This window comes from Centruroides sculpturatus, unplaced genomic scaffold (genome assembly GCF_000671375.1).
Source record: "Centruroides sculpturatus isolate CEXI.00-Female unplaced genomic scaffold, Cexi_2.0 scaffold569, whole genome shotgun sequence".
In the NCBI taxonomy this organism is placed as follows: Eukaryota; Metazoa; Arthropoda; class Arachnida; order Scorpiones; family Buthidae; genus Centruroides; species Centruroides sculpturatus.
Window position 1 is genome coordinate 355,530 of NW_019384810.1, and position 12,019 is coordinate 367,548.

Genomic DNA, 12,019 nt, shown 5'->3' on the forward strand with positions numbered 1-12,019 from the left:
TCGCCTGACTTCTTGAATTGTTGTAAGAACAATTTATGTATATTATTAAACGGTTTTATATGGTAAACCTGTCTCGGTGAGTCATTCCGCGCCCACACGACAGAATTAACCGCTCGGCTGTCGAAAACACCTCACCCCTAATCGGCTGGCCTCACATGATGTTGAAAGCTCAAATTTTTTATTACTTTTTTTTTAAGATAAAGTGGTTTTTTTAGATAGTACAATTTCTACAAAATATTCGAATATTGGGATCTCGGATATAATCCATACGAGCTCAAAGAACAATAAACAAACCAGTTAGGAACATATCAAATATTTTGCTCTTTGGACAGCTAGATAGCAGTGGTGGTTAATTTAACGTGAATAAATCGATAATTGTTTTATGACCTTGTTTATAAATGCAACGTTTTAGATTATAATTAAATCCAATTTTATTTTTGTTGTATTTTTTTTTTAATACTCAAAACTATGTTCTTTTAAAAGTGGTTTTTGTCAGGAGTGATTGCTATAATCCATATACAGTACAGTAGACCCCCTATAATTACGGTTCCTATAATTACGATTCCTATAAAACTGCGAAAAAATTGCGACGGTATCTGTAAAAAACGGTAAAACTCCTATAATTACGTAAAACGTCATCGGGCAGCCGAACTACTTTTCCGCCTTCAGTAGCGCCACGCTACAGACATTTAGGCGGGTAAATTGAGTTTATTTTCGTCAGTACATGTAATTATATATAAATTATATATAAATTAGGTACTGTACATATAATTATATATTAATTATATAAAAATTAGGTACTGTATATATAATTACATATTAACTTAATTTATTGTAACTTTATTATAATTATATATATACGCTCCGTANTTATTGATTATTGACCATTTGTGACATGCTATAACGAGCAAAAATTTTAAAAAAAAACTAATAGGTAGGTTTAAAATTAATAAATACAAATGTATTCTGACAGTGAATGAGTTAATTATGCTTTCTATTTGCAAAATTCTTCAACCTTAACACAAAATAAGAAAAAAAAATGAATTTTTAAGAAATTTGCGAAATTTCTCGGGATAAGAAAAATTTCCCGGGATATTTCCCGGGTTAAAAAAACAACCGGAATCCTGGAATCCCGTTTGAGAAACTCTAGTATCTATGATCTTATAGGGGGGTCGACTGGTATATAAAAATGAATGTATGACTGTGTGTCCTTCATGCATTACTACACCATTTATCCGATTGCCATGAAACGTTGGGAAGTTGTTTAATACACTCCCGCGAAGGTTTCTGGCATAGTATATTTAAGAATAGAAGTGTTAAGAGAAAGCAACATGCAAGATTTATAGGCGCAGATGCGTTTTTTTGCGTTTTTGCGGGAAATCGAACATAATATTAGACCCATCTAAAAATTTTCTAATTAGTCTGGAAACAGGAGAACCTAATCCTTGCATTCTGTGAAAACGGGTAAGATTGGTTGTAATGTAATAATCTTAAACTTTGCTATCGTTACTTTTTGCAAAAGCAATGCCGGGCTTATCTGCTAGTTAGATTATAATTTTTTTGGGGGGGATTTAGTCGGACAGTTACAAAAATCAAATGCTTAAATTTAAAAATACACATCGCTCGAAATATAAAAAAAAGTATTTGGCTGATTGTTTAAACAAATTTGTTTTCTAGATAGAAATTGGAGAAATTGAAAAAATAATGAGTGGACAACCAAACATTCGACTATTTATATGTCGAATGCGCAAAGTACAAGCATTATTTATTATGAATACTTAAAAAAATCTTAATAATATTATTAAAGGCCACAGTTACAATAACTACGATACTGCAAGAAAATAAAGAAAAACTGTAAAATTTTCATATACGTTGATGTTAAAAGTAATTTTGATAGTTTTTGTCAGTATACATTGCGAATGGAAAAATTGTGTGACAAAACAACTCTTGTAATAAAATGTAAAAATTTCATTCATAATTAATTGGAATTGGACACGAGCTGTCTCTTTGGATTTTTGTAATACCTGGATGAAAAAATAGATGATAATCATAAATTTTTTTTGTAACTTTATTATAATTATATATATATTTTCCGCCGCGTAGCCCCACGCTACGGAGATTTTACGCTAACTATCGTCTGTACAGTATGTAAATTAGGTACCGTAAGTCTAATACAGTACTGTAATTTTATACATTTCTTGTGAAAGAAACATTCCTTATTCAACGNGCGTAGCCCCACGCTACGGAGATTTTACGCTAACTATCGTCTGTACAGTATGTAAATTAGGTACCGTAAGTCTAATACAGTACTGTAATTTTATACATTTCTTGTGAAAGAAACATTTCTTATTCAACTGGCGGGCACCAAAATATCGTATAACGCTTCCAATGATTCAATCCACGACCGGATCTAGTCTGTTAACCCCCGCGTACTAGATATTTGGCCTCCCTCGCCCCATTATATAAATTGCGAGTAGATTTATAACTTAACCCAACCGATAGGAATTTACTGATATGTTTTTATGATAGTTCTGTATAGTTGACAGGAGTTTTAAAAAAAATCCTTTAAAATATTTGATATATTTATTCTGCTTTTATTCTGCTCCCCCATCTTGTATTACTTACAGATTTCAATGTTAAACTAGTGATATTACGATTTAGTATGCCTGTCTATAAGGGGATGGGAAAAAACGTGTATAATTCTTGTACAATGTTAAAAAATTAACTGTTACTTTGGCAGCATCATTTACAACTAAATGTAATGAATGAGAGAGATGCACGAGATACAGAAAAAGCTCTACAATTTATTTTTATTAATTTTACGATTTATCAGAAAAATTTTAATGATAACATTTATTCCGTTGTTATAAAAAATTTGTCTTTCCACTATTTTTTCAAGACTACAAATATTCAAGTACAAAGTAACCGGTTTCAACTTATTTCAACTTAAGAAGTAATTAAATAATTAAGAGATTAGGGAATTAAGAACAGAAATATAACCTTACTGAAAGAGCCGTAATTTTACTTAAACAAAAGGTTAACTAAACCAATCTTTAGCCGAGTACAGTGGGGACTGAATTCTTCGAAATATTAGATAGAATAAAGACAGAATTTTTTCCAGTTCAATGAGAATGATCGAAAAGTTGTAAATTTTAAAACGAATTAATTAGAAAAGAAATGACGGACAGTCTACTCAGTTTAACATATGTAGATTTTTATAGCTACTGTGAGAAACGTTTAAAATTTAGATCAACCCTGTTGCGTCCTTTGAGGTATACTAGTGAAGAGACAAAGAGGCATTTGACATTGACCAGTATCAGGCCCCTCGGGATTTGGCAGCCCGCGTGCATGCACACACTGCACACCTACCAGGACAGTCTCTGATTCCATCCATGAGCCACTTGTAGAGAGCTGTTTGACTAATTGGATTATTTTAAGATTTAAAAAGTTAAGAATATTTTGTTATTTTTATGTTCGTTTCTTTACAAAGCTATATATAACTATAATTTTCTTTAAAAGTATATTCATACAATTGAAAATATTTTGAACCAGGTATGTATATCCACCACACTTTATTTCACCAAGTGTATTTTTATAATTTTATTTTTAATTCTAGCCCTTATATCATGGTTAGCGATTCAGAATGTATTTGTGATATTAAAAATACATTTAGAGAAATCAATAGATTTTACTGCCTTATCGAACAATCGAATACGAATAGACTTTAGACCATCACAGACGAGCAATTAACTGATTGCCCTGGAAGTTGGCTTCTTACAGGAACACATCAAATGTCACGCCAAGTCATTATTAAGCAGGTTCCTGTACTTCTAATTCTAATTTACAATAATAATTTTTTAGATTAAGTATTAACACTGTAGAATAATATTACAATATTAATGTTAAGTAATATATATATATATATATACTATAAGAATATATGAAAAGATCACATTACCTGAAGTCGCTTCAGTGAAACCAAAATTTCTGCAAAATTATTTATTGCTAGTGAGAACATGCTAACAGTGCTGATAAAGATGTACAAAGAAACAGTCATAGTGATAAATGCAATTTCGGGGTTTAATTGTCCTCCATTAAAAAAGAATGCAAGATATGCAAGGGAAGTAAATAATTTTGATATAGGATAAGCCAACATTGACGACATTCCCTTTGCATATAAAAACATTCGAACTTTATTCATTTCCTTCCTGCAAATATAAACAATTAATTAAAATATACTGGACAAATTTGAAAATACTTGCTAAAAAATTCAAATTAGCTTCATAGAACTGCATTAAAATCTGTGTAAATTAGAACCACATCGAATTCTCTTCCTATTGATTAGACAGGTTTCCATTTTTTTACAATTCCTTTTCTTATAGAAAAACATTTCATTTTGAAAGTTTTTTCTTTTGCTAGATTTTTTTATTCTTGTTCGCCTTTAGACAGGTTTTACTATATTTGAATCCACTTACACTCTGATTTTTTTAAGTAATGCAGAATATGGCAATTCCCAGGTGTACATTTTAATCAATCTCATATCAGCAATTATTTCGTTCAACAGGTTCAATCTTTCATCTCCCAACATAGCTGCTTGTAATCTATCATATAAATTATGTTTTAAATACAAATAGAAAAAATATATAATTATTTAATCACTATTTAGTTACTAATTATATTTTATTTTTAAATATTTAGTAGAGTTTTTAAAATCACGTGTTGCAAAATATGTCTAGTGATGCAGAATAGATTGAGTTTCTATTTTCAACAGTGGTGATTTGAATGATTCTGCTTTACTTGTTATAATGCAAGATTAATACAATTAAATTAATGCGTGGTTACTAATGTTCGATAAAATGATTTATGAATACGAAATGACAAGTAAATGATTTTTTGATAACTTTTAGTCAATTTTTCTAATAATTTTCGTTTATAAATTGTATTTTAAAACATAGTTTTATTCCTTTATTTAAAATACATTCAAATATTTCGGACTGAGGAAATGAGCACTTGAACCAAGCAAATTAATGGCGATCGCGAGTGAACTGGTCTTTTGAAATTGCCAAGAAATATCACATACCATCCTGGAAAGCTGTGATCAAAGGATTTCAATCCGATTATCATAAGGACTTCTTAGTAGCTACGGAATATGTGAAAATTGTGATTTATAAACCATATTAGGAAGCTCCTAGCCAAGTGAACAGATGTGGTATCTTGTTGAAATATCTATTTTTTAGTCCCCAAGGTCTGCAACTGGGAGGAGATACTATTAAAGCATTTGCTGGTACTCCGTAGCCTTCATGTGACTATCAACAATCACGATGCCAGATTTTCTGCACCATGAAATAGCAGCTGAAATAATCATGGATCCAGCACAAACTTGCCGTTTCAAGTACGTCTCCATTTCTTCCTTAGTGCGTCTCTCCAGTATCGTTGATAACTCGGTCCATCCAAGTTGAATTTCTTTTCATCGCTGAAGACCATTTTTCGACCTATGCGATTTTCCATCCGCTAAACTCTAAATGTTGCTCCATCCACCTTGATGTCAAAGGTAGTCTGCTCTTTCTTTTGACATATTATGGTTGGTCTGCTTCTTAAAAAACATCGAAGGACAGTTCTCGAATATCACTTGAGCCCTAACTCAGCTTTAATCTGACAAAAACTCAGTTTTTCGATTCGCGTGGATCGGATAACTAACGATTTTTCGTTTTGTGAGAGAAACCAAGCTTTTTAGAAGTCATTGGATTAGTTTTTCCGTTAAATATATTTCTTCTTAATTGAAGTTCAGACTATTTACAAAAATATCAAATTTTCGAGTCTATGTTTATCCATTTTATACAATCCCAGAAGTAACAGTTAACACCCCAGAAGGCATTTAACATTTTTAACACCTGAAGCAGTTAAAAATGGATAAGGACAATGTGGTGAGAAGAATTCTTCGTGTTTTTAATGTAAAGTGTCAGAACCTATAACAGAAGGCTGACACTTGATCGTTTTTAACATTGTGAACTTTTTTTTACTTATTGTTTACCTTTGTTTTAAGAAGTATATTCTTCAAATAAACCCGTGTTAACTGTTACTTCTGGGGTTGTATAAAATGGATAAAGATAGACTGGAAAATTTGATATTTTTGTAAATAGTCTGAACTTCAATTAAGAAGAAATATATCCTGAGTAATTACAGAAATTGTATAAATATATTTCATTGAATAATAATTATAAGTTATGACCATGATAGTCTTTGACGTCTGAATTTCATTAGCTGTAGCATGAGTGGATCAGCTAGAGCTAGCAATCACCAGAGCATCAAGTTAACTTTTTTCGTAGTCACTCAAGTCTAAAAATTTACGTAATGCAACCGCCGCATTATAATTTCAATGAAAAAAAATGCAACCATAAAGGAGTGCTCTTAAAATTTTTTCCCGCTTTGGTTTTACTTTTTGCCTGTAATTTTTTACAAATAATTGTCATAAAGTCATATAACTGTTAGTAAAGACTTTTCATTAAATGAAATTCAAATATTATAATTAGAACGATATAACACGTGTTTGTAACACAAAAGACTATGAATAGCAGGTGGTCTTAGAATTTTATTGCATAGTTTTTTCATGAGTCAGAAGAAATGCGCTTATTATATTTATTTTTGTGTAATTTAACTCAAAAACAAAAAATAAACGGTGCAATTTTAAAGTCTCCCTGCGACTAAATTTTTAAATAAAATTCGCAGGAAAATGGCATGGGTCACATGTACGCGGACATTAAAATGAACTGTTAGTAAATACTGCATTATTTTTTTGTTTTATTTATAGATACAGAATTATACAGTTACATAATTTAATTAAATAATTACCTCAGTTTCGAATATAGTTTACCCAAAGCTAATTGTATAGGAATGAAGAGAAATATCACCGAATATCCCACTAGAATAGTCCATCCGTAATATTGCCACAATATCGCTATGGTTGTAATGATGAAGAAAGGAGTTGTAACTAAATATGGAATACCGTAAAGAGTCTGTAATAAAAATAAAAATGTTAGATATGTATAAAATATCGATCAATTTGCTATTATAACTACTATAAACTATTATAACTACAGTACTGTGTAATTTAATAGATTTATTTTGGAAATTATAAAATATATGATAAACATATTAAGTTGCATGATCTACCGTATTTACTTGCATATAAGACGAGGTTTTTATTCATTTTTCATTGTATCAAAAACCTAGGTTATTTTATAAGCGCGAGCGAAGGATACTTTGCGTTTTTGCAATACAGGTAGCCTATACCTCGCCTTACGTCGGTAATTGGTTCCAGGAGAACGACGTAAGTCGAAAAACGACGTAAGTCGAATTTACTTGTCTCCGAATCTACTTGTCATTAGGCTAAACCGTAAATTACCATTCCCGGTTCTGTATTTTATTTATTAATGCATTTTTAATAATATATGGTTAATAAAAATCTATTTTAAGCTTACAAACAAATAAATTTTAGTTTTTAATATAGTACCAAAAAAGTAATCTAAATTTACGAATGCATGTACTGTAAATACAGTACATACTTGTATATATTTTAATATGATTGTATGTGCTTTAAACGTTTTTCTAGTGATATTACGACTTCAATATTTGTGGCGGACAGACGTAAAGTCGAATAAAATGACTTAAACTTGATTTTTATTTTTCGATATACTTTTTTAACAAGCGACGTATAATCGGGAACGACGTAACTCGAAATGACGTAAGTCGAGGTATGCCTGTACTTTTTTGTGAACCGTGTATTCGCATCTTTTACCGGATGCTCACCCTCTGGTGTTTAAAAACAAAAGTATTTTATTTGAGTCTTTTGAATCTTCCTTGTGTATTGACAGAAGTAATGATGAATAGCAATAGGAAAAACAAAGCTTTTGAATTGAGTTCCAAAATCATACGGAAGCCCGATATAAGTTTTAATCCATTCTCACGTGAAAACAGACGATTATTTGAAAATCAGAATTCCAAGAAATTCGTAAGTGTAATCGACTGAGAGTGGACTCGACTGTTAATAATCGGCATAAACGTTCGTTAAAACTCGTTCCTTTTCTCCAAGTTAAGTGGCGCTGTCAACACTGTCTCAACACACTCAGCACCCAACAGTTATGTTGACTGCTACTTTCCAATGAATTGTGGGTAATTGGTAAGACATTTGAATGGAATCCTTCTTGCTGAAAATGGAATTATGGGAACTAAGCACTTCGAACTCGAGTTGGAACGTCGTTGATGACATCAAATTGTTGACTTCAACACTCAACACTCGCGTTGAAAATTGGAATGTTCCGTATATGTTTGGGTAAAAAAGAAAAATAAATGCGATCAAGAAAGCATCACAAGTGGGTACATCAAGCATGGACAAAAAAATCAACAGAATGGGAGTTTCATACTCTTTATAAAAAATTGAGATGACGAATCTATATTTTTTGAACATTTTCGAATGTCCAAACATGCATTTCATATTTTATTAAACAAAACAGAGAAAATATTCATTTTGTACCCAATGTCCATGTATTTCGAATGAGATAAATCAAATAGAACAGGGTGCTGATGCACCACTTCAATTAAATGTTCGTCATCCATTGGAAAACAAAATTTACCTTCAGTGAAAATATCGTTGCAGTCAAATGTACTTTCACGGTACGGTCACGCCACTGACACTGCACAGCACTGTGACGGACGAGTCTGGACAGGGTAGTTTAAAACTAGGTTAACGATTTCCCACAGGCAAAAAGTCATTGCACTGTGCTGGCACGTCACTGTTGTTTGTAAATGGACGTTTACGCAGGATTATGGGCCTCCTACCGGAGTCCTGCTGTTCAAACCCGAAAAGCGAGGATAGGAGAAAGATCAGAGACAGGGGGTTTCAGTTACACATGTGTGTTGGCCATACCTTCGGGATCCTACAGGAACTCCGCACGAAACTATAGTCCGATTCTTGGCCTAGTGATAGAGAAGCTGATAAAATTTGCTACGCTGCCGTGGTCAATAAAAATAACAACATACGACCGAACATCACCACTAAAGTTATCAAGCAGATCTTTGATAAGAAGCTTGACAAAGAGGAAACGATCGAAAGCAACGCTGTCCTCATTTACTTTAAGGGGGACAATGAAAGCAAATCCAAATCCGACTACAGAAAGATAAAAAAAAAAAAAAAAAACATTCTGAAGATTATCAAACCACAGCAGCTTCAAGTAAGTGTTAAGTCTCAGAGAAATTAAAAATGACGCCCTCTGTGTGAGAGTGGGCACTCATGAGGAAAACGAAAAATTGACAATGGCTATCAACAACATCGATAGCATTAAAAATAAAATCAAATGAACCATCTTCAATGGGCGACAGCCGAGGATAATTCTGTCAAAAGTCCCCAAATTAGTCAAAGACAGTGAAATACTTTCTTGTGCCTACGATCAAAATGAATCCTTCAAGTAATAGGGAAATAAGAATTTCTATCCTGTACCAAAATTAGTACAACTCTAGAAAAAGGAAGAAAGAAGGAAAATTGCAGACACATGATTATTGCCGACTCGCCATGTATCAGAAAAATAATGGTGGCTCAAAAACATCTTTCATTGGCTTGGGCTAACGGCCAATTAAGGCATACGATTATATTCTGGTTGTCCATTGGTACAACTGCCGTGGATATAATCACTACGCAAAGGATCGCCCGGGGGACCTTTTAGGAGCAGTCGCTGTGCCAAACAGCATCGGTTCGATGACTACCGGCGCCTTGACATAGCCACCTGTTGCACCAACTGTGTGAGGTTTCAGAACAGGCCGAAACTAAAACTTAATTTTTACATGTTAACTCTTTACCATCGCCATCTTGTTTACGTTTATTTTGTAAACTGTCCGACGGCAATATAGGTCAGTCAGGCGATATTATTTTAAAAATTTACCAAAAATCAAGTTATCATTATGTTCATATGAAAAAAATCACGTACATTTATTAATATCTTTTAATAGATTAGAATAATTATAATTTTTTTTTAATTCTAAATATCTATTGTTAGCAAAAGATAACAATACTGCACTCTGAGAATAAATAGGTAGTTCTTTGTAGCTGGTGTTGGAGTAAGTTGTCTCTCTTACTGCTGCTGTTTTGTTGTGCAGCAAACGTATTGTATTTTTCATATTAAAAATCTGATTTTAATAACCACAATGTCAGCTACCAATGCTAAGAAGAAATGCAGACATTATTCACAGGAGTATTTAAAATATGTTTTGTGCCATCGTTTGCTAATGAAACTACTGTATTTCTATGTGCTTATTATGTGAAAAAACTCTCAGCAGTGATGCTATGAAGTCAGCGAAAATGAAAGACCACTTGGAAAGGATCCATTCTGATAAGAAAAACAAAGAATTTGAGTATTTCAAAATACTAAAAGAGAAATTGAGAGTTGCCAAATCTGAATACATATTTGAAGTCATCTGCTAGTGTTGATAGATGAGGAGGACTGAAAACATCCTACAGCATCTCTCTTAATATAGCAAAGAAAAGCAAACCGTATACTATTGGTGAAGAGATAATAACACCAGCTATAAAAGATGCAATTGAAAATGTTATGAAGAAAGACTCTCAACTAGTTTTAAAATGCATACCGTAAAGCGCAAATACTGTACTATGCAGCGACGTATTGAGGAAATGGCCGATGATGTGGAAAGGACTTTGACCTCTGAGCTCCAGCATTGTAAGTTTGATATTCAACTTGACGAATGAACTTTCGGAAGTTCAAATCTTCTCATTGCTTTTGTTAGGTTTCATAGCCCATCCCTGAATGACACTGTTGATGAATTTCTATTTGAATTTCTATTAAGTATCTTGAAACTGATTCCAAAGGTGAGACAATTTTGTATGTTTGCAAAATTATTTGAACAAGCACAGCAGTCTTTTCGGGAATACTACTACAGTAGCTTACCGACGGTGCACCTGCTATGGTAGGCAGTTACAGAGGATTTTTCGTCTTTCTGAAGGAAAAGGTTCCTAAAGTACAGTACATACTGTTCACTATGTCCTACACAGGCAGCATCGTGTAGCCAAAAAACTGAGTGGCGATCTTCATGATACTCTAAAAGTGTGCATCAGGTCAATAAATAAAATTAAAGCTCATCCTCTCAATTCCAGACTGTTTGCGAAGTTATGTGAAGAAAATAATGAAACTTTCAACCAATTACTTTGCACACTGAGGTAAGGTGATTGTCAAGACGTGATAATTTGCAGAGGCTTGTTAACTTGTACGACTCAGCTGAAGAGTTTCTTTGGAATGTGGATCCATCACTATGTGACCAGTTAAAACAGTGCAAGAACCATCTGTTCTATTTGGCAGACCTTTATTCGAAATTTAATATAGTACGGAAGCGTTTGCAAGGAAAAAAACGGCTATTCAAGTAAAAATGGAGCTATTAAAATCTTCACTGGCACAATCCAATTTTAAATATTTTTCAAACTTGCAGGTACTAAAAGAAAATGAAAAGATTTCCAACCGTTATTTCAAGATATATATTAAACATCTTGATAAATTAAGAAAAAACTTTAAAGCACGTTTCGAAGACATGGACAATATGCATGTACCCGAATGGTTTGCTAATCCATTTGATGTAAAAATAGATAATGAAGGTGAACTGACTGAAATATGTGTAGATCTCGAAGCTAAAGAGTTATTTAAAAACAAAAACCTCGGTGAATTTTGGAGCAATAACAACATTGCCACTAAATATCCCAAGCTCAGAGCAGAAACCGAACCTTTCTTACTTGTATTCTCAACGTTGTACATGGGTGAAGCTGGTTTTAGCCACACGAATGCAATTCTGACAGAACAAAGGAACAGATTGAACTTGGAAAACCGGGGTGATTTGCGACTAAAACTTACCGAATATCAATAATCTTGCTGCTTCTCTTCAGACATGTCCTCCCACTAATATCAACTATTTTAATAAAAAGGTATGTTAACATATTTTTAAGGTATTCAGTAGTATTCGCAAAATG

The 12,019-nt window shown here is 32.8% G+C and overlaps 1 protein-coding gene across 1 annotated transcript in view; it reads right to left on the reverse strand.

The window, feature by feature from the left end:
- The window catches only part of LOC111629776 (multidrug resistance-associated protein 4-like), a 105,980-nt gene that overhangs the window by 72,103 nt on the left and 21,858 nt on the right, over positions 1-12,019 (reverse strand). Inside the window, exons 6-8 of the mRNA XM_023373689.1 lie at positions 6,850-7,013; positions 4,476-4,601; positions 3,959-4,208 (exon numbers count right to left, since the gene is read on the reverse strand). Of these exons, the coding sequence (XP_023229457.1) occupies positions 3,959-4,208; positions 4,476-4,601; positions 6,850-7,013 (540 nt within the window). The remainder of the gene's footprint in view (positions 1-3,958; positions 4,209-4,475; positions 4,602-6,849; positions 7,014-12,019) is intronic.